The sequence below is a fragment of the Alexandromys fortis genome, unplaced genomic scaffold (genome assembly GCF_014885135.2).
Source record: "Alexandromys fortis isolate MF-2015 unplaced genomic scaffold, M_Fortis_MF-2015_v1.1 scaffold_8_9099976_23576923, whole genome shotgun sequence".
NCBI lineage: Eukaryota > Metazoa > Chordata > Mammalia > Rodentia > Cricetidae > Alexandromys > Alexandromys fortis.
In genome coordinates this window covers 6,819,702-6,839,873 of record NW_026067899.1, presented here as the reverse complement: position 1 = coordinate 6,839,873, position 20,172 = coordinate 6,819,702, and the positions used below count along the sequence as shown (strand labels likewise).

The 20,172-nt window shown below is 42.5% G+C and overlaps 1 protein-coding gene across 1 annotated transcript in view; it reads right to left on the bottom strand.

The window, feature by feature from the left end:
* Positions 1–409: 409 nt before the first annotated feature.
* Slc38a11 (solute carrier family 38 member 11) overlaps positions 410–20,172 on the bottom strand; it is a 44,471-nt gene continuing 24,708 nt past the window's right edge. The window contains exons 8-12 of the mRNA XM_050123246.1: positions 15,936–16,006; positions 15,114–15,275; positions 11,757–11,869; positions 8,222–8,353; positions 410–730 (exon numbers count right to left, since the gene is read on the bottom strand). Coding sequence (XP_049979203.1) covers positions 437–730; positions 8,222–8,353; positions 11,757–11,869; positions 15,114–15,275; positions 15,936–16,006 — 772 coding nt within the window. The 3' untranslated portion in view covers positions 410–436. The remainder of the gene's footprint in view (positions 731–8,221; positions 8,354–11,756; positions 11,870–15,113; positions 15,276–15,935; positions 16,007–20,172) is intronic.

The following is a 20,172-nucleotide window of genomic DNA, read 5'->3' as shown; positions in this document are numbered from 1 at the left end:
TCTTTGCTGCTGGATAGTTATTCTACTTAAGAGTTGTATTTCCTTCTCCCTTCCATTCTACACATTTCTTTAAACATTTGTGTTATCCTGAGGAAACCCCACCCCCAGTTCTAAAGTACAATCACCTACTTATTTGAAAACACAAAACAGTGGCTCACATACACGATAATAATGATTTGGGGACTGAAACTGGATACTAAGGTCGAACTGGTCCTTCTCAATTTGATTAGCACAGTCACAATAAAACACGTCTGCCCCCGTGTAAGGTAAAATATACATTCAATAATTTTTTTTTTTATTTTTCATATTGCTGTAAAGAGTAAAGACGAGCAAGTCTTGATACATGCCAGTGATCGCAAGTGACAAAGAGACTCGCACGTGTGGATTTCAGGAGGTGGCATCTCTGAAAGGAGGCACAGTCTGTAAAGCAGTCAGCTCACTGAAAGATGCTGAGGTTCCCAAGGGAAAGCTGTGTTGTCAGTTGAAGATGAGTCCGGGAGGAGTTTGTGAGGGAGGAGTTGCCAGGAAAGCAGTAGAACATTTCCTGCCCATGGGTGCAGTCCTGAGGACTTGTGATGGCCATGATGAATCCGACCACCATCACCACTGCGCCAACCGGAAGCATGACACAGGCCATTATCTTATCCGTGTGTGTCCTTGGCTCCTCGGACAATTTCAGATAACAGGCTGAGGGGATGATAAAAATCAAAGGGGCCGCACAGAGCACACCCTGGGTGTTGAAGACAAGAGGCAAGTTAACGTTAGAGGAGCGAATTCCTTGTGTGTGTGTGTGTGTGTGTGTGTGTGTGTGTGTGTGTATTTGTGTGTTTTATTTTTCTGAGACAGGCTTTCACTATGTATTCAAGGCCGGCATCAAATTGTCAGCCATTTTCCTGCCCCCCCCCCCCAAGTGCTTGGATTAAAGACATGAACTATCACATGTAACCTTATATAGCTTTTTGAAGTGCATTATAGAAACATTTATGGGTGAGGGGATGGCTCAGTAGATAAAGGCACTTGCCACCTAGGACGCAAGCCTTCTGGTTCCATCTCAGGAACAGAAGCAGAAATGGGAGGTGAGAATTGACGCCACAAAGTTGTCCCGTCTTCCACACATAGGCCATGGCCTGTGTGCTCTCCCACCTCCACGGCATACATACATATACACACTAGTGATACATATTTAAATAGTCCAGTGTTTTAAAAGTATTTGTCATTACACATATTAAGAGTTGTATAGGTTCAGTGAAGACAAACCAAGGAAGGAAATATATTAAGGAAAGACTTGGATGTAGGTTTCCCTTTCCAATGGAATAGTTGCAAAGGAAATAATAAAAGGAAGATAGAGTAATGAATAGTGAACCTAGGGGAAGATTAGTAGACAATAAAGCAGATGGCAAGATGAACTCGTGGAAAATATGGAACCCACTTTTCGGTCATATCGTCTTTCCTAGTACTGTCTAGAAATCCCAGTATATCAATAACGCCTTTCAAACCGGAGTGGGTTTTTTCTGCTGTTTGTGTACAGAGAGGGACAGTGGGAAATTGGATGAATATTTTTCTCTTTTCTCTTCTCTCACATCTGTTTGAAAGTGGAGCCTGTCTGTGTCAGAAAGAAAGGTTTAACCCTCGGGGCTTAGCATGAAATCCCATTTCTAAGCCTTCTTTCAAGTAACGCTAAGTGCATTAATTACCCTAGAAAACTGACAGTGGAACCAAATGACCGTAACTTGCTCCACTCCCCCAACCAGCTGCACATAAATCCAACCTAAGGGGGAATGTCAGGTTGAAAATTATGGGTGGGAGAGTTGTTTGTTGTAGAAACAGGGACATGTACTGACTTCAAAGGGAAAGAGATTTTCCCCTTTAGAAGAACTAATTCTCACTAGAAACTGTGCAAATGTTGTTTGTAAATGTTAAAATTCACTGCATTTTAGATAACACTTTTTCTCATCTTTTCAAGTGCTATATGTTAACTAAAACATAAAAATTTTATGACAAACATTTGTCATACATCATAAAATTTTTCCTTTTAGCAAATCTCATTGTGTGTATTGGAAGTTTACAACATGGAGCTGCGGGACACGTGGGTAATGTGTTACTATGATGGGACAAATTTAGAATAAGATTCAATTACTTTTGCATGTATGAAAAAAAGCTTCTGAAGATCTATTATATAACCAAATTCTCAAATACAGTACGCTGTTGTTAGTCTTACTTCTTACTCCTTCTACCTATAGCCTTGCTCAGACCATAAGTCTGCTACCCTGCACCCTCACCCCACACCTCTGTTTTTCCTCTCTCCCTTCCCTCTAATAACCACGTATTTAGTCTCTGACTCTGTTTGTATTTTAAAAATAAATTCCACATACTGAGATGGATCATGCAGTTTTTTTTTTCATTCTGTGTCTAACTTGTTTCACTTAGCATAATGCTATTCACATACTGTCAAAAAGCAGGGTTTCCTTCGTTTTAGGGCTGAGTTACACTCCATTGTGTATACAAGCTCTGTCTCCTTTCCTCATTCATTGCTGATAGACACAGAGGTTGCTTCCATATCTTGACTAATGCTGGTAATGCTGCAGTGGACATGGTGTGCAGATGTGGGTATGAGATTGTCAGTCTGTCACCTTTGGGACAGACCTTGGCTAGGGACGGCTGGCTTTGGGGTAGTCGTTTTTGTTTGTTTGTTTTGAACTGTTTTAAAAAACCCATGCTTTTTTTTTTCCCATCATGGATGACAACTTATATTCCTACCAAGGGTAACCTTTGCTAGTGTTTGTCTTCTCTTCTCTTTTGATGGGAGCACCTTAATAGTTTGAAATGATTTTAATCGTGGGTTTTACCCTGCAGTTTTCTGAGGACTTTATTATACTTGATTATACCAGCCATCCATTTTTATGTTTTCTTGGAGAATGGACTGGTCAGGTTATTTGCCTGGTGCTTAGGTCTCAAGATGTCAGCTGTCAGCTCCAGCACCATGCCTGCCTGTCACCACGCTCCCTGCCATGATAGTCTTAGACTCCAGCCCTCTGGAACCATGAGAACTAATTACATGCTTCCTTTCCTAAGTTGCCTTTGTCATGCTGTATCTTGTCACACCATGAAAATTAATAACAGAAAAATAAGTAAATTGGGACAGGGACAGTTACAGAGCAAATGTGGCAGCTGATATTTGTACTGGAAGAATCCCAGTGGACTGACTTGTTCGTGTCTGGTTACTTCCTAGATGGCATGAAACCTCGGCTTTGCTAGAAGTCATGACTGGAGCTCAAGACTGACAGAAAAATGATAATCTGAATGAAAAGTGAAATTTATGTCCTGGCAATGCTGAAGCATGCATGGGCAGCCCATATGTGGCGGTTCTGTTGAACTTGTCCATATGGGACAGCTCTTCCTCAAAGAGGGCACCATATCTCATTACAGATGGTTGTGAGCCACCATGTGGTTGCTGGGAATTGAACTCAGGACCTTTGGGAAAGCAGGCGGTGCTCTTAACCTCTGAGCCATCTCTCCTGCCCACTTTCCTTTTTATCTACTCTATGTAAAGGAGTCCAGCCTATTAATCCATTTAGTGAAGGACTGTCTGAAGATACATCACCAGCTTTGGAAATTGCTTGGCAGGTCATAAAACCATAACTGCTGGTTAAAAAGATGGTACAAATATTGTCTTATTCATTAAGGCAGGTCAGTTCCATCCATTGCCGATGCCAGGACATTTTGCAATTTGTATCATGGAAAGAACAAAAGGTCTGCAGGAAATTTATAAGCAATACAGCTCATAAAATTGTGTTTTGTGGCCTGAATAGAATCTAGTAAATGATGCAAGAAGCTAAAAACTAAATAGAAAAAAAAAATGAATCCTGATGAACTGTGGACCCATGGGGAAGAGTTTTCCATCAGCCTCTGGGTCCATCAGGAACCACTCCCAGCAGAAACCCTCCTAGGGTCCCTCCTTGGCATGTCACACCCTTTGTCCATGGGACACCTCAGAGACTGGTGATCATCTGCATCTTCCCATCACCATGGCTCTCTGGCTCCTTAAGGCTGGCGTTTGCCAGGTAGGCATCATGGCTGCTGCATGCTTTTGGAGATTCCAGGCCTCCAGGGCCTGCAGGAGTGAGGTTGGGTAGACTGGGGGTTGGGATCCGTTGATAGAAATGAGGGAAAGATCTCACTGGGCCCCTTGCTGCTGCTGTCTCATTGAAGAATCAGCCCTGTGGGTCAGTGCCACTGGCATAGGCCCCTGGTACCAGGGTTCACAGACAGGGTTTCCTTAGTCATGGGCATCAGTCCTATCTGGGTGACTGCAGGGAGGAGGAGCCCTCAGGCCCTTGGGAATGATGAAGGTGAAAAGCATGACCCATTTCTGATAGCTCCTCCCCTGTCTCTGCTCATACCCCTGAAGGGAATGAGGTATGTGGCTGCCCTGGGTAGGGGACACAGCTTCTGAGATTCTCAAAGGCCTGCAGGGACCAGCCTGCCAGCTGCTCCTCTATAGTAGCTGGAAGGGTTCGCAGGAAGATTGACAGGATCCATCTTCCTTGGAGAGAAAGCTCAGGCCTGAGGTATAAAGGGAGTGACAGCCGGTCTTTAAAGGTGGGGTTTTCTCGGAAGATCCCTTCTCCTTGCTATTGGTCCTTGCCTCCCTAGCGAGCCTTCCCTTCAGCCCCCGAAGCATACCTAATGACCCTTTTCTTGGGGGACACCTGATGAGGCACAACTTCCTGTAAGGAAGGGTTAGTACTCCTCGACCCCCATCCCCCACCCCACAACCCCTGTGGCCATATTTTGGTAGTTCCTGGTTCCTTTGGTTGTGCAGGGGAGCAGGTCTGAATCTCGCAGGGTCCCTTCCTCTGACCTCCTCTCGACTCCAGTCCCATCACTGCTAATATTTCAAAGCAGAATGGGGAAAAAAAGACAAAAAATTACCTATCTTTTAAATTTCTGCTTTACAATCAACTGATACTCATGAAAGTTATTCCTATATCTTAGGAGAAAAAGCCTCTATCTTAGGAAGTATGCCGACTCGGGCCCTGGTTTGCTCGCCCGATGATTATGTCCCTCTGTCTGGGTCTCATCGGCCTGCTTTCTTCCTGCCAAGCAAACAGCATGCAGTGCTTTGGGGGCTGGTTCCTGTGACCATGGCACCAGCTGTTTCATTTTTTCCCCCTTTGTTCCACAAGTAGAAACCCACAGGGCCCAATTACTGCAGCTACCTCGTCCCTAACAGCAGCAATCCAGCCAAGATGCTGGAGTCTTGCACCAGCCAACGGGTCAAGGAGTGCTTTTCTTTGCTTTTAAAATGGACTCTAAGATTGAGAACACCTCTGCTCTGAGACTATGTCCTTGCTGTCCTCTGCTACGGAAACACGAAACAAGGGGAAATTCGAAACGGGCTTTGACTTTTTACCAGATAACCCAAACTATTTAGCCTGTATTTATTTAGATTTTAGCAATATCAGCATTTCCCTGATTTTGCAAGTCCTCATTCTAACACACGTCTCATCTTTGTGGGTGACTATGATGTCTGAAAAGCCAGAACAGAGAAGAATTTCTAAAGCGATTAGAGACTGTGACAAGGCCCTGAGTTGTCTGTCATTCACTTTCCCCTCACAGAAAGTCTACTAATTAATGTGAAAGCTAGGAAGAGAAAACGAACACAAAAATCTTTGAGAACTCAAATGAGGTATTTTATAAAACCAGAAAAAAAAAAACAAACAGCAACAAAAAATGATTGGAAGTGTTGTGGCTGGAATGAGAAATAGGCCCCATGTATTATTTGAACACCTGGTCCTCAGAGGGTGACGCTGTTTGGGACGGTCATTGATCCTTTAGATGTGGCCTTGCTGAAGGAATTACGTTATTGGGGGCAGGCTTTAGGGTTTTATAGCCTGGACTTATGTCTTGTTTTCTCTCTCTCTTTCTCTCTCTCTCTCTCTCTCTCTCTCTCTCTCTCTCTCTCTGAAGTGCGATCAGTCTTCCTGAACGCCAGGCTGGCCCATCAATGGCTCTGTCTTCCCTGCCGTGGTGAACTGTGAGTCAAAATAAGCCCTTTCTTCCTTAAGTTGGTTTGTCAGAACATTGTATCTCATCAACAGAAAAGGGACTGCTGGAGCGGTTTATTATTCTAGATGTCTCTACAGTGTAGTTGCAATAGTATTCGTACTCACAACACTGTGACATGCATGTGTGTGTATGAAAGAGAGAGATGTATATGTGTGTATGTATATAATATATGTAATATATATTCCTTTACTTTATTTTCTGCTTCTATTCCAGTGGTTCCCTTACTATCCTGAAAAGTTATAGAAACAGGTCCTAAGCTGTGGTCACAAGGCATGATCATTCGTGTAATAACTTAAGCCTGAGGTTCCCAGCAGTGTGCCCAGTGTGGTGGGCCATAGAGGAAGTCCTTACATATGCTTGTCTTGGAAGAGTTTACCATTTGGAAAGTAAAGATAATTCATGGACAGTTCATATATCACATGGTCTAAGATCTTACGTGAAAGTTATTTCATTAAGTTAAACAGGGACCAGTCACAGAAATCAAGACTACTATGTGATTGGATTTCTGCTTTTTCTCCCCTCTCGATTTGTTTGAGAGATGAGGTGTTGCTATACTGCTCAGACTGGGTTCAAGGGATTCCTGTGCTTAGTCTCTCCTGAGAAGCTAACTTGCTTGAACTACAGGGCTGCATCAACATACCAAAGGAAGCCTTTTTCCTGTTGTTGATGTAATGGAAAATTCCCCAGGGTCCCTAGTGTTTGGCATCTGATATAAGAAAAGTCCGAATTATTTGCTTCTCGACAGGCTGTGCTCCAGCTTTTGTCTGGAACTTCAAGTCACAATGGCATTGGGAAAGCATAGTGACGTCAGTATGAGCGATAAACCCTCATTCATCCTGCACTTCTCATAGCCAGGGGAGCAGGATGAGCTGGAGTCTCCCCTGCACAAGCCTGCCCTCAATGTGGCACATGACCAGGAGATGCTAACTGGTTTTCTTCTGATTGGAAATCCTGTAAGGCTTGTGGAGAGGGAAGAATAATGACCCTGCATTAGTGGTTTTCCTTCCATTGCTATCTCATCAAATGGCGCCATTAGCCTAGGGTCACACTATAGAGTGGAATCATTCTTGATGTCCTTCTCTGTCCCTCTGTGTTCCCAATGGAATCTGACACCAAAGTGTGTGAAGTTTTGTGTGTGTGTTGTTCATCAACCCCATAGAAACTGAATGTTCATGTTAGTGAGAAAGGTTAGATTCTTTCAAATTTCCTTCCATCACTATGTTTTTACTGTGTAGTACAGAGTAATTGCTCAGTGACTATATGGTTAATGAATAAATGAGTTCCAAGTGACAGCCAACAACAGACTTTGTAGGACTTAGGCAGACGAAAAATAATCATTGCAGGAAAAGGAATGAATGGAAAAGCAGACGGGGAAAGGAGAAGAAAAAAGATTGATATGGCATAGTGACAGGCTGAAAACAAATCTGGCAGCTAAGGGAGCCTTTGGAGAAATACATTGGAAGTAAGTTCCCATAGAGACAAGGACTGGGCTACTGAACAACAGCATTTCCAATTGCATTGAAAGAAAAAGATCAGTTCAGACATGTGTACTTAGAGATGACAAAAGAAAAGTCTAGGGAAAGAAAAAAATATTGAAAAGAAAAGAAGTTTGGATCATCCAAAGTGATGATGTGATCGTTATAAAATTTTATTCTTTCTATAATTTCAACAAATCCACTAGACATTTCAATTCTGCACACAGTGTAGGGTGTGGTCAACTTGAGAAATACCTGGATAGTACAGGGACAAGATATGCAGCAGTGGAATTCTTGACACTTGTAGTCAGACACAGTTTTGTTGTGAGGGATTGTTCTGAATATCATGCGATATTATTGATGCCCTGGCTTCTTCTTACAATATACCCATAGCATTGCTACCCTCCTAGGCAACCAAAGATGTCTCCAGACATCACAAATATGACCCTCCTAGATGGGGAGCAAAATCATGCTCTTTGAGAAGCACTGCCGTAAACCATATGCTTTCACAGACAGCAGAGTGTCATCATTATTAATATTTATTATTATTATGCAAACAGATTTGCACTATACTTCAGAAAGTGATACTTTGAAGAAAAGGAGCACATTTTACAATAGACAGTAACATTTTAAAAGAGATTTCAGAAAGCATAGAGCAAGTCCTTTCATGTACTTACGTTGAGTTCTAAAACTATCCCAAGACAATCAATCAGCAGTGATACCAGTGTGGCTGCAGTAACGATAACCACTGTTAAGATGATGTGGAACACTGATGAAGGATTCCCACCGAAAAACACATTGGCAATTACCTGGCAAATAAACAGAGCAGGTTGATAGGTGTTCTTGAGGCTTACTGGAATCAGTAAGAGGCTTTTGTACTAGCAGCGCTATGACTGTATGAACCACCCATAGTAAGGCAACACATCAAACCTTAGGACACTAGGAATGTTTCTGTCTTTTCAAAGAAACTGCACATCCGCATACATAGCAATAATGAGTATTCCTTGCTGTGAACATTGTCAGTCGGTGTCCTATGCTGTAGACCCAGAGCCTGGCACACCATTATTGTAATACACACATTTTTTTTTTAAAGAATAAGAAGGCTTTGAAAGTTTCCTTATCCTTCTTGAGCTGGGCAGATTGCCACTAAAACAAACTACAAACACTAATTGATTATTTAATGGTCCCTAAGGAAGGTGTTAGGACTTACCCTCTTAATGATATTGGATGAGTGCTATCCTTTATTAAGAGAAAATCAATTCTATACGAAAGAAACCCACAAAGAAGAAAGACAAATTAAGGATAGCTTGTCAATATTTTCCATGAATAAACAGATTAGGAGGCTAATCTATAGTCACTATTGGATGCATCCCACTCTGATGAATTTACAATAAGAGAATGTCAAAAGAATGATTCCTGTTCTCAAGAACTGCCATCCCAATAGAAGGCCCATAATTGGCATAGAAACAAGTGGAGACTAGTTTGTGGCAGGATTTAAAAAGACCAAGTAGAATGTAGAGGGCTCTTCCGTTGTCTAAAATGGTCTCCTGCGGGAGCAGATGAAGCTCTGGAGGAATGTGTGAGGAGCAGATGAAGACCTGAGCGGAAGTATAACCCTGACAGAAGCACCGCCATGTCCAGGACCCCAGTGCCTCAGACCAGTGTGACTGGCAAAACGTCCCCAAATCCACATGCAAATGTTGGCAGAAAGTGCACTCTGTCGCAGGTTCTTCCTCCTAGACGTTTACAGCCTGAGCTCCCCACTCCCCGGGACTAGCTGCCCCCTCCTTATTCTGTATATTATAAACACAATCATTTCTGGGCTGTCGTGGTAGGTGCTCTCCACCAGAGCAAGCACACTCCACCCAATCTGAGCTTGTCTGTATACGCGTCTGTATTTCTCCATCCCCGTGTCACCCCAGTCATGTTTCTAGGACCACAGCACACAGGACATGGCCTTCCTTAAAGTCCTCTTCTTTTTACCGTTTCTGAAACGTGAGTGACCTAGCTGAGCTTGGGGTGAGGATTAACGTTAGAGCAGAATGACAAGCTGAGGCCACCGTGGAAAGAAGGGCAAAGGAGAAAGAGTAAGAACATTCTCAATGGAGAACAGAAAGGAGACTCTGAACAGAGTGATGAGCATGTGCGAAACACCAGTGAAGCGAGAGCTGTCAGTGGAGAGAGCATCAGGTGCCAGGTACTGTAACCATGACAACTGTGGAAAAATGACCTAGATAGATGATATCCCCGCCCATCAGCCACTCCAGCGCTGCTGCTGGTAGAGACCTAATGGTGATATTAATAACTTAGGTGATGTGGATTTGCTGTTTCTTTAAACACAACTGTTCCATACATCTCTAAGATGGCCTTATGAGGCCAAAATAGCTAAATAGGCAGGATCAGGGCATACAGTCTTTTTTTTTTTTTTTTAAATCCTCTTTATATGTATCTGGTCTATTTCACCTATAAAGAGAAATGGCTGTGTTCTTGTTGGTTCTGTGTGTGTGTATACGTGTGTGTTCATGTTTGCTCTGTGTGTATAGGTGTGCTGACAGCAACAGTAACCACCGAGTCTCATACAGCATCTCTCTGCATGGCACATGCTGCCAGGGCAAACATCTTAGTTTTACTCTGCTTTCCCTTAATGGCAGCTAGAATGGAAACTCATCCCACATAGGGAAGACAGACGCTGCAGGTGATGTGACTCAAGCCATCCACACATGGCTGACCAGAAGTTATCCAAGCCTGCACGGTCCACTCATGTTGATCTGGAGATCCGATCTGAAGTGCGGGGCAGATGCTGACAAGAACAGCCTTTCCCGACCCATAGTTAGCAAAGTTTTGAACTAATCTCGAAACTCAAAAATCTGCATAAAGTTCATTCTACCCCTCTCTCCTGTAAAGGAAGGGCACCAGCCTTGGGTCATGCTATGTGTGAACAGGAGTGAGACCAGAAAGAATACACAGCACTGAACCTGTATCCCAGCGCTGGTTCACCTTGCCAGAACTGGCCTACAGTGAGAAACCAGCTGCCTTGAGATGCCTGTGGATTTGATAAGGGCTTTAAGGCTCTCTTGGTGGCTCCCTTCATACATTGTATGCAGTCCCAGTGCACTGCATAAACAGTAGAAGAAGATGCTGACTAAGCCCTTTCCACAGTGCTCGTGGGTGCTGCTCACTCAGCACAGTGGCTATCTAGCCAACAGCCTAAGAGATTCCTGACAAGCCACGTTACCCAGGATTACACAAGAATAGATTCTCTTTTGTCTACATAACTGCCTGTATTTGCAAACATGTAAAATTCTTATAAGACATTTATTATAAATATATGCATCAAAATATATCTGTAGACCTTTAGGTTTAAGTTGAAGTTTGATTCCTCATGGAGTATAATATATTATTTTTTAAAATAAAAGCAATTACTCTGGCCTTTGTTAAATATACAATGGCTTATGAAACATCATAACAAAAATATAATTTTGGTAACTAGTTCTTTAAACCTTCATCCTTCATTTGGCATTTCTAAAGGCTGCTCGTCACTTGGGGACCAAGCGATGTGTTTGTGTTTGTGATTGTCTAGACTCAACCCTGGAGCATGATTTACAGTCATATCATCTAAAACAATTATTTTGTAAATATTTGAATACATATTTGAATGAAAATGAGGACATGACCACTCCTAGGTATGTTTGGAAAGAATGTTTTTATTGTAGGTATGAGGGAGAGAATAGACAGAGGCATCTGGAAGAGACCATAGCAGGGAGAGAAAGAAGTGGGGGTAAGGGCTGCAAGTGAGAGAGGATAAGAAGAGAGAGAGAGAAGAATTGACCCAAAGACCAGAGGCCAAAAAAGCCTATGGCCGAAATGGCTGGAATCAGAAGCTGGGGGAAAGGGAAGGGAAGGTCAGGGTCTGGATAGGTTTAGGGTAGAGGGTGGTGGGTGAGACTTGCTGAGGTAGCCTGGCAGCCAGTGTCTGCTTTGATAGGCTAACCAGCACCTTAGTTTGTTGCGGGTTTCTTTGGAACCTAACAATGTTCATCTGTAGATTCTGATACTTTACAGCTTAACAGCTTAAAGAGAAGGTTGTATGAGTCTATCCCCTGTCATCTTGCCTTTAGAGAATTTATGTATTGAGTTATCTGTGTCTTCTTAAGTCAATGTAGTAGAGCAATCACAGAGGCACAGGGTTGGAAAGAGCCTGGGCTAGCTTACCTCTCTAGTCACAAAGCATTCAATCGGGTACGTCAAAATGACAGTGATGCCGTAACAAAACCTTCCGAAGGTCACCAGGTCATCACTTCTGCAGTAATTTTCAAATAAGTCTCCTGGAGAACAAGAAAAATATATTGTATTGCAAGGTCTTGGGAGTAACTAACAAATGAGATAATCCTTCCTATAAAAGTGGTGGCCCATACACTTCATCTCATCGAATTAGAAGAACAGATTACCAGGTCTAAGTATCACATACTGCCTCCAGTAGCCCTGCTATTATCCACTGCTATAGTACTTGCTCCACTTGAAGGTAGACTCATCATTCTTATTTGTTTTTGGTAAGTTTGCCTTAAAGTTGTGCCAGCTTTTGAAAAAATACTTTGTCCATTGTGGGTTGGGTTTTCTTTTTATATATATATATATTTAACAGAATCAACTCCCTAAATTCTTGTGCGCTGCCTTTATAAATGGTTTCTGGTCTTTGTTTCTGGCGATTGTATTATTTTAAACAAATGCCTATTAAAATAAACAAATTTCTCTTTGAAATGCTATTTTTAGATCGAGGACAATCCCTCAAGGAAGAGTAGGACCAGGGCCTGTGGGAGGCTGAGTTTCCTGCACGGGAGGTATAGGTCCTGATCACAAGCTCAGCACCACACCAAGGAATTCCAAAGGTAACACCGTCCTTCGTGACATTTGATGTATGCAAGTGGAAACACAAATTTCTCTGATAGGACTGATTCCAGGAAAGGACACTAAACTTAATGACTTCTAAACCAAGTAACAGACCACATATACCTTAGGCTCCTTTTTATTGAGACTTTGTATGTTTGCAGGAGTCTACGGAAAAAAAAAATGCCAGGCTCTGGTCAGCTCACAGCAGACAGCCTTTGGGCCTCATTACTTCCTGAACATAACATGGTTAAGGCTGGACACCGCCAGTTGCCTATTTTCAATTAAACCAATTAGAAAATTGCATGAAAGCTGCATATTTGACAGCACTGTTTCAGAAGAAGAAAATAATCCTCCGAGCTTGTTTGTATTAAAGAGTGAGGCGGCAGCCTAGTCTCGCGGAAACCTCCTCTTTCCAGGGCAAGTCCCTTCCCTCTACCAAGGCCACCTGATGTGTGTGACTCCCCTGGTGTCCCTTCTGGGCAGACGATGAGAACACAAAGCAATAGAAGCAGAAAACAGCTTCAACACTGATTCAGGGTTCAACCCTGTGAGAAACCCAAGAACCCGGGTTCCCATTGCTAACCTCTCACCCCCCAATAACGAGGCCCTGTGTTTGCTTTGACGTCACAGGGTATAGCAATGAGACGCTAGACTTCCCACTGCCTTATTGGCTTGAACGTACCTGATGAACAAGGGAACGTGTAGTTTGCACAAACATGACCAGGTCGAGCTAAAGAGAAATGAGCTAAAGAAGCAATGTTGGCTCATTCCAGCTGTAATCTAAGTGTGTGTCAGGGAATTAGAGCTAAGGGGGAAAAAGGAGGGACAAGAACAATAACATCAAATACCTATCAGCTTTGCTCTATTAAGATGTGTATAAGAGACAGAATGTGTGCTTGTTTGTGTATGAATGTATGCAGTGTCTGCACATAGGTGTGTGGGTATTTGTACCTGTGTACAGGCCTGTGGAGGCCATCGGAGGACATCAGGTACCCTGCTTCATCTAGCTCTGCCTTATCATTTGTGAGACAAGAATCTCTCACCGAAGATAGGCAGGCAGTCAGGAAGCCTAAGCGATCCTGTTGTCTCTTCCCTACATGGGCCCATGTGGCCACACTCAGCTTAAAGAGGCTTTTTAGAGAGCCCCTTTTAGAGAGTGTTGCTGTATAGCACAGGCTAGCCACCCTCCTGCCTTAGCCTCCCATGCGCTGTGTGGGGATTACAGATGTTAGTGACCGTGCACAGCTGTCATAAATATTTAATTACAGCAGGGCAATTACCGTTGCTAAAGACACTAGGAAGATATCACTAGCGAAAACAGACATCTATAAACCAAGGTTCCATGCCTGCTGGAGACCTTAGGCCATTCAACTTGGCATACTATGTAGCAATTGTAATTGGTCCACGGCAGTGCTTGAAAATAGGTCAGTTCTTATCCAGACTTTCAACGCTGCTTTTAACTGTACTATCCTATAACTAATCCATATGTTCTGCATTGCTATCACATTATCACTAGTTTTTTTAATCTTTATTAATTTCTGAGAAATAAAAGCACATAATCACAGTGACCTATGATCTCTGTGCAGATCAAGGCATCCCAAGAGTACCACAGTGTCACATGTCACAGAAAACCAAGTCAAGAGGACCTGGACTCTAGGAGGTTATTAGAGACTCTATGTTAGTCAAAACTGGGGAAGCAGACAGGGAAGGGGGGGGAAGATTTCTGAACTTGAGCTTCAGCGGACCACGTGCCTTCTGGTTGTTACCAGCCAGCTGGGGCAAGTTCCTTCTCTTTCAGTGTGAGCAGGAAGTAGAACTTGTTATTCCACTTACCTTCAAAGGGTTGTGGGAAGGTCAAGCGAGAGGCTAGACCCGTAAAAGCTGTGGAAGCTCTGAATCACGGCGCTTGGCCCGCTGTCAGGCTACCCCGAATATTACACCCTGAGTGATTGGATGAAAGGGTCAAAAGCTGTAAAGGGAAGACCACTTAGTTACCAGGCTCGAGAGAAACAAGGAAAGAGAAGGCATTTGGAAGTCAGCGAGGGCTGGCTTTATAGGAAAGATGATGTTTGTGATTTAGTCCAGAATGAGACAATTAAGCAGAGCTATCCTACAGGCTGGAGATGGCAAGGAAGGTCTGGGTTAGAAGGAGAATAAGGAAATTACCCATGAGAAAGACAGGGCCCCAGTGTCTGGGTGGGATGGCGGATTAGAAAGTCATTAAGAAGGAAGCAAAAAAAAAAAAAATAGCACAGAAAAGGAAAACCCATTATAGTACAGTCATTCTTTCCTCAAGTGGGTGGCAAGGCAGTTCAGGACAGCTGACTTCGAAAGGTTCAGAAGGACCAGACCAGAAGGTTCAGCACTGGGAGGCTGTTAGTGCCCAGGAAAGGGGACACACTGAGTGGCAGGGGAGAGGGGAGCCAGAGTTCATGTCTGGAAACAAACAAACCTGTCTGGAAGCAGAGATTCCGTGGTCACGGAACTAAGTCTCAGCAATTAAGAAGAGAGAAATTGGGAAGCAGAGCATAGAGAGGCAGGAGTATAGAGCGCAGAGTGGGGGGAGGGCCATGGCATCGGATAGAGCCCAGGAAAATGTTCGAGACATGAGTAGGATACTGATATACTGGCTCCAATCCACATGTGCACCAAGGTAGGATGTGGTTTAGGCTCTCGTTTTACCTTGAGTGAAGCCGGTAAAAGTCAAGTACCCACAAGTGGCAAAGAGCACACAAATAAACACAGAAACCAAGAGGGACGTGTGGATGATCCGGCACCACTTAGCCACCGTGGGCTCTTCGAGAGACCCATAGACTAGGAAGCAGTTATGATGGCAAATGAAGGCTGGAACACAAAAGGAAACAAACCATTACTGGGGCAGCAGCAGGCCTGTGTTTTCTACTCTGAAAGGCTGAGAGGTGCATACTGCCTGAGAATTTCAAGTATCTAAGATGAAAACATGTTGATTTTGTAGCACTGAATAAAACAGAAAGTAAGTTTCCTAAGAAGCCTACAAAGGAGAACCTACACAGAAGGCTCACCTGGTTTCTTCCTCACTGTCAACAAGAACCAGGCTTGCCTGCCCAACTTCTCTCCCAGTTTTTCCTCTTCCTGATGCCCCTTCCTATTTTAAGGAAAATCCGCACGTGACTTGGCATCTGGGACATAGGGCAGCTATAGATATCTAGCCAGATTTTAACCTTCTCTGCAGAGATTTTGAAGAGGTCTTTGATATTTGCTGGACTTCCAAGTTAGAAAGCACACTAACTGTAACGAATGTCCATCCTGGAAATACTTTTCCTTCAATTAGGAGCAAATTTTAGTAACGAGTGAGGAAGGCTGATAATGGACAAGAACAGCTTGGTAATTTTATATTAACACAAGCTAGATTGTATGCTGCTGATGTGAAACTTAGAAGACCTGGTATACACATACAGGGAACAGCACCTCTTCACTGAGCAGATGGAGTCATACTGAGAAAGGGTTTTGTAGTCAGGTACTCACCAAAAGACATCACCCCAATAGCCTGAATGGCATTGGGCTTTGCAAACACCCAAGCATCTTCTGTCTTTGGTCTAGAAGAAAATCAGTTAATTAGATATAGTATTAAACAAGTGTAATAATAAACTTATTGGAGAATAAGAAATAGTATTTCACATCAAAATTGAGTATCTTTCAATGGGGACTTATTAAGGTGGGCTGGAGAGATGGCTCAGAGTTTAAAAGTGTTTGTTGCTCTTGCAGAGGACCCAGGATTGGTGCCTAGACCCCACCTGGTGGCTCACAGCCATCTGTAACTCCAGTTCCTGGGGAATCTAATGCCCTCTTATGAACTCCTTGGGAACTAGACACCCATGATACACACAGACACAGGCATAGATGCGACACAGACACACACAAACTCACACGCATATATACACAGACACACACACACACACACACACACACACCATGCAGGCAAAATACCTATACATATAAAATAAATAACTTGCCAAAAAGAAAAAGAAAAAAATAATAAGGGGACTTTCATTCATCTCATCATTTCCTGGGGGCGGGCACCAGCATTTCCTCAACCCCAGTGCTCTAAAATGCCTGTTGGATGCTTAGAAAGATTCTGTGTTTATACATGTAAAATACCCACCGACTGTGTGATTTGGGAAATTGATTTGCTTAGTTAATTTAACAACAAAGTTAGTATGGAGTCAGCACACAGGATCCCGAGGGAGAGACTAAGTTACTCTTCATTCACCTCTTCAGGTTTGCAGGCTTGATCGAGCTGACAGAAGTTTAAAGGGAGCTGTAGTTTACTGAGGAAGGTGGAAGTGAGCTGAGGCTGACTGAGGGTGCGCTGACTATTTCTGGGCAAACACACTCTTATCTCATTTTTTTTTGCAGGTACATTCAAGAATTATCATGTAGGCCAGACATAGTGGTGCACACGTTTAGCCTTTAGCACTCAGGAGGCAGAGGCAGGTGAATCTCTATGAATTCAAGGCCAGGCTAGTTTACAAAGTGAGGTCCAGACCAGCCAGGGTCACACAGTGAGACCCTGTCTCAAACCAAAACCAAAACCAAAATGAGCATTATTTTCATCTAACATTAAGGTAAGCATTATGATCTAGTTTGCTTAGCTTCTTGCTGTGTTTCAGACAAAATCTTTTCAGACATTGGTCTCAGGTTTCCACTTGTTGGTGTACTTCTAAGTGGAGTTTTTAGCATATATACATTTCAAAAATTATTTTCATTCATTTATTTATTCTGAGATAGAACCTCACGGGTGATCTAGCCAGGCTGGCCTCAAACTCATGATCCTCCTGGCTCAGTCTTTATAGTTCTGGGGTTAAAAGTGTGGCTTCAGCATGTCCAGTTAGTCGTTCTACATTCTCAAGCAACTTACATCCCAGTGGAATTAAAGTATGTAGCGTCAGCATGGACTGGCCTGCCTAATAAATACTCATGTCTCCACCTCCAGTAATAACGAATATCACAGGCTTGAGTCTGTTCTTCTGGCCTCTGCTATTTGTTGGCTAAGTTAGCTAAGTTAATTGATCTGCATTTTAATTCCTTCCTCTGTGGAATGAGAGTAACCAGAGTATCTAACTTCCTGAGTTATTTTACAGATTAAACGAGATAAAACACATAAATCTTCTGAAAAGGGGTTGTAAGACAGCATATATTCAATATATACAGTCATTAGTTTTACCAGTACTGTTTATTAATATTTGATTAGTATCCTTTCTTACGTATTCAAAGGTAGATAAAAGTCCACAAGTAGCACGTACTTCTATAGACAGGTTTCAGTGAGACCCAAAAGAATGCATGGAGATAGACAAGAAGCCCACTAGAGAGCACGAGGGTCCTGGAGGGTTAGAGAAAAAGGGGAATTCTCAAGATGAAAACTCAGCTTTCATGTTTGCTCCTCATTGTCTGTATAAAGAGGACACAAACGGATTCTGTTTGCTTTGTCAAGGTTTGTGGAATTTTTTGCAGTATATCATCTCTATCATCTCTCTATAAATGAACCGAGCAGCTCTCAGGGGGGAAAAAAGCCTTACAGAAAAGAGAGGAGGCTTCCCACTGTTCTCTGACCTGCTGGGAATCTCTGCTCTTGGAGTGGGAGCTACTGCCACCTGCTGCCTCCAGAGCTTTCTCTCCAGTCAGCCTGGCAAATTCCAGCCTCAATGTGCAAAGTGTACTTATTTAATGTAAGATGCTTATAAAATGATTCTCATTGGGCAGTACTAATGGAAGATGGTCTAAATTTCTGATACGCTCTGAGAGAGTAATGTGTTCCAAGTCTGGGATAAGGAGCAAGGTAATGGAATACTGCTTTCCAATTGTTTGCAATAAGCTAGGAATGCGTTCAGAAACAATAGTTTCACGGGGGTGGGGTGGGGGACAGAAGAGAAGGAATGGCTATCTCTCCCTGTTATAATTTATGCACCGAGATAAATTTTGATACCCATCCTGGAATGAAGTTATGTTTCTTTTACCTTTAGACTATACAAAAATATTAATAATGTGTCCAAGCAATGTGTATGATTAAAATATCACCAAAAATGGCTGCCCTAATCTTTGCTAGGATAGTTTCATAAAAACATCTGTTAATACGTTTACCACATTAAGAGATTAGTGCGGGAAAGCATATGAATTTTAGCACATACACAAGAGCATATGATTCAGTATTGATTTTTCATAAACATACCAAGCAAGCTGTTAAGAATTTCCTTATCCCAAGGAAGAACATCTACAACAAAACATGTGTGTAATAAACATGGATCTTAAAAGGTAGAAATGTTACAACTAAGGGAAGAAAGCAGTCATGACTATTTCATATTCAGCTGTTGGTTCTTAGTTCAAGAAGTCAACGAGAAGATGTCTAATCACACAAAAAAGTATAGTTTATTTGAGCACACGATGGTTGTAAGCATGGACAATTCAAGGGCTCTTGTGGTCAGCCACTAGGGTGTTTAACAGAGGGCTGAATATAAATTCAGTTCACACACACACACACACACACACACACACACTTATGCCAGTAAAGTTGGTGTAGACAAAACTGACATGTTGTAAAGAGTGACTGTAACAAGAAAAGTCTGATTTTGCAGAGAGTTTTAACATTATGTTATACTTCTATTAAAGATACAAAGAAATGGAGAGACGTACCATGTCTACATTTCTGCTCAGGAAGAGTCAATATTATGCACCTGCCAATTCCTCCCAAATTAGTATTCAAAGAATAAAGTGTACTGAAGAATGAATTTTGCAAACAGATACTATTGAAATCTGAAGGCAAATATTGGTAGATGACAAAATCAATTAAAGCCATTATAAAACATTTGTAAATTATATAATCCATATGAAAAGCTAAGAATACAAATGTCTAACTGGAAAAAGAGATTGGGGATTGATCACACATAAAATCAGTGAAATGATTATTATCTAGTTTAAAGTAAATATTCTGCAAGGCAATAAGAAAAATAAAACATGATGAACAATGGGTGAATCAGTTGGTAGGAAAAGAATCGAGACCGCGGTCATAAGTATTAATTTTAATTTTGTGTTTGTCAGGTACCAGGGAAATAGCCTGCATGCTAGGCAAGCACCCTACCACTGAGTTATATCCCCGGATATATTTCACTTTTTTTGAGATAGGATCTTGCTAAGTTTAAATTGGCCAGTCAGCCCTTCAACTCCCTCTGTAGCCCAGGCGGTTCTTGAATTTGCCGTCTGTCTGATCAAGCTTTTCTAGTAGCTCAGCTAACAGGTACATCCCACCATGCCAGGTGCTCCAGTTGTTATGTCCTGAATGTCTCGAAATCAAAATGAATGGACAGGTGTGGCCACTGTAAACTGTTACGTTAGGTTTCCTTCATTTTAACCGTTCTTATTTGTGGCATCTATCCCAGTCTGTCCAAAATCTACTTGATCTTCTCCAGCTCCTGAATGTGGGGATAACAGGTGTGCACCAACAGGTCCAGTTTGATGTGATGTTGGAGATCAAACCGTCAGGCGAGTACTCTACCAGCTGACCTACATCCACAGGCTTATCAAATGAAAACAGTGCATGGGGAATTCAAATATATATATATATATTTGCAAAGACAGAGGAAATACCATGGACATTTTGAAGTTTGAGAAACAGGAAGATAAAAGATGGAAGGATTAATAGATGAAGAAAAGTGAACAGACAAAAAGGGGCTCCTGAGACACCACCTAGTCGGCATTGTGTCAGAAGGCG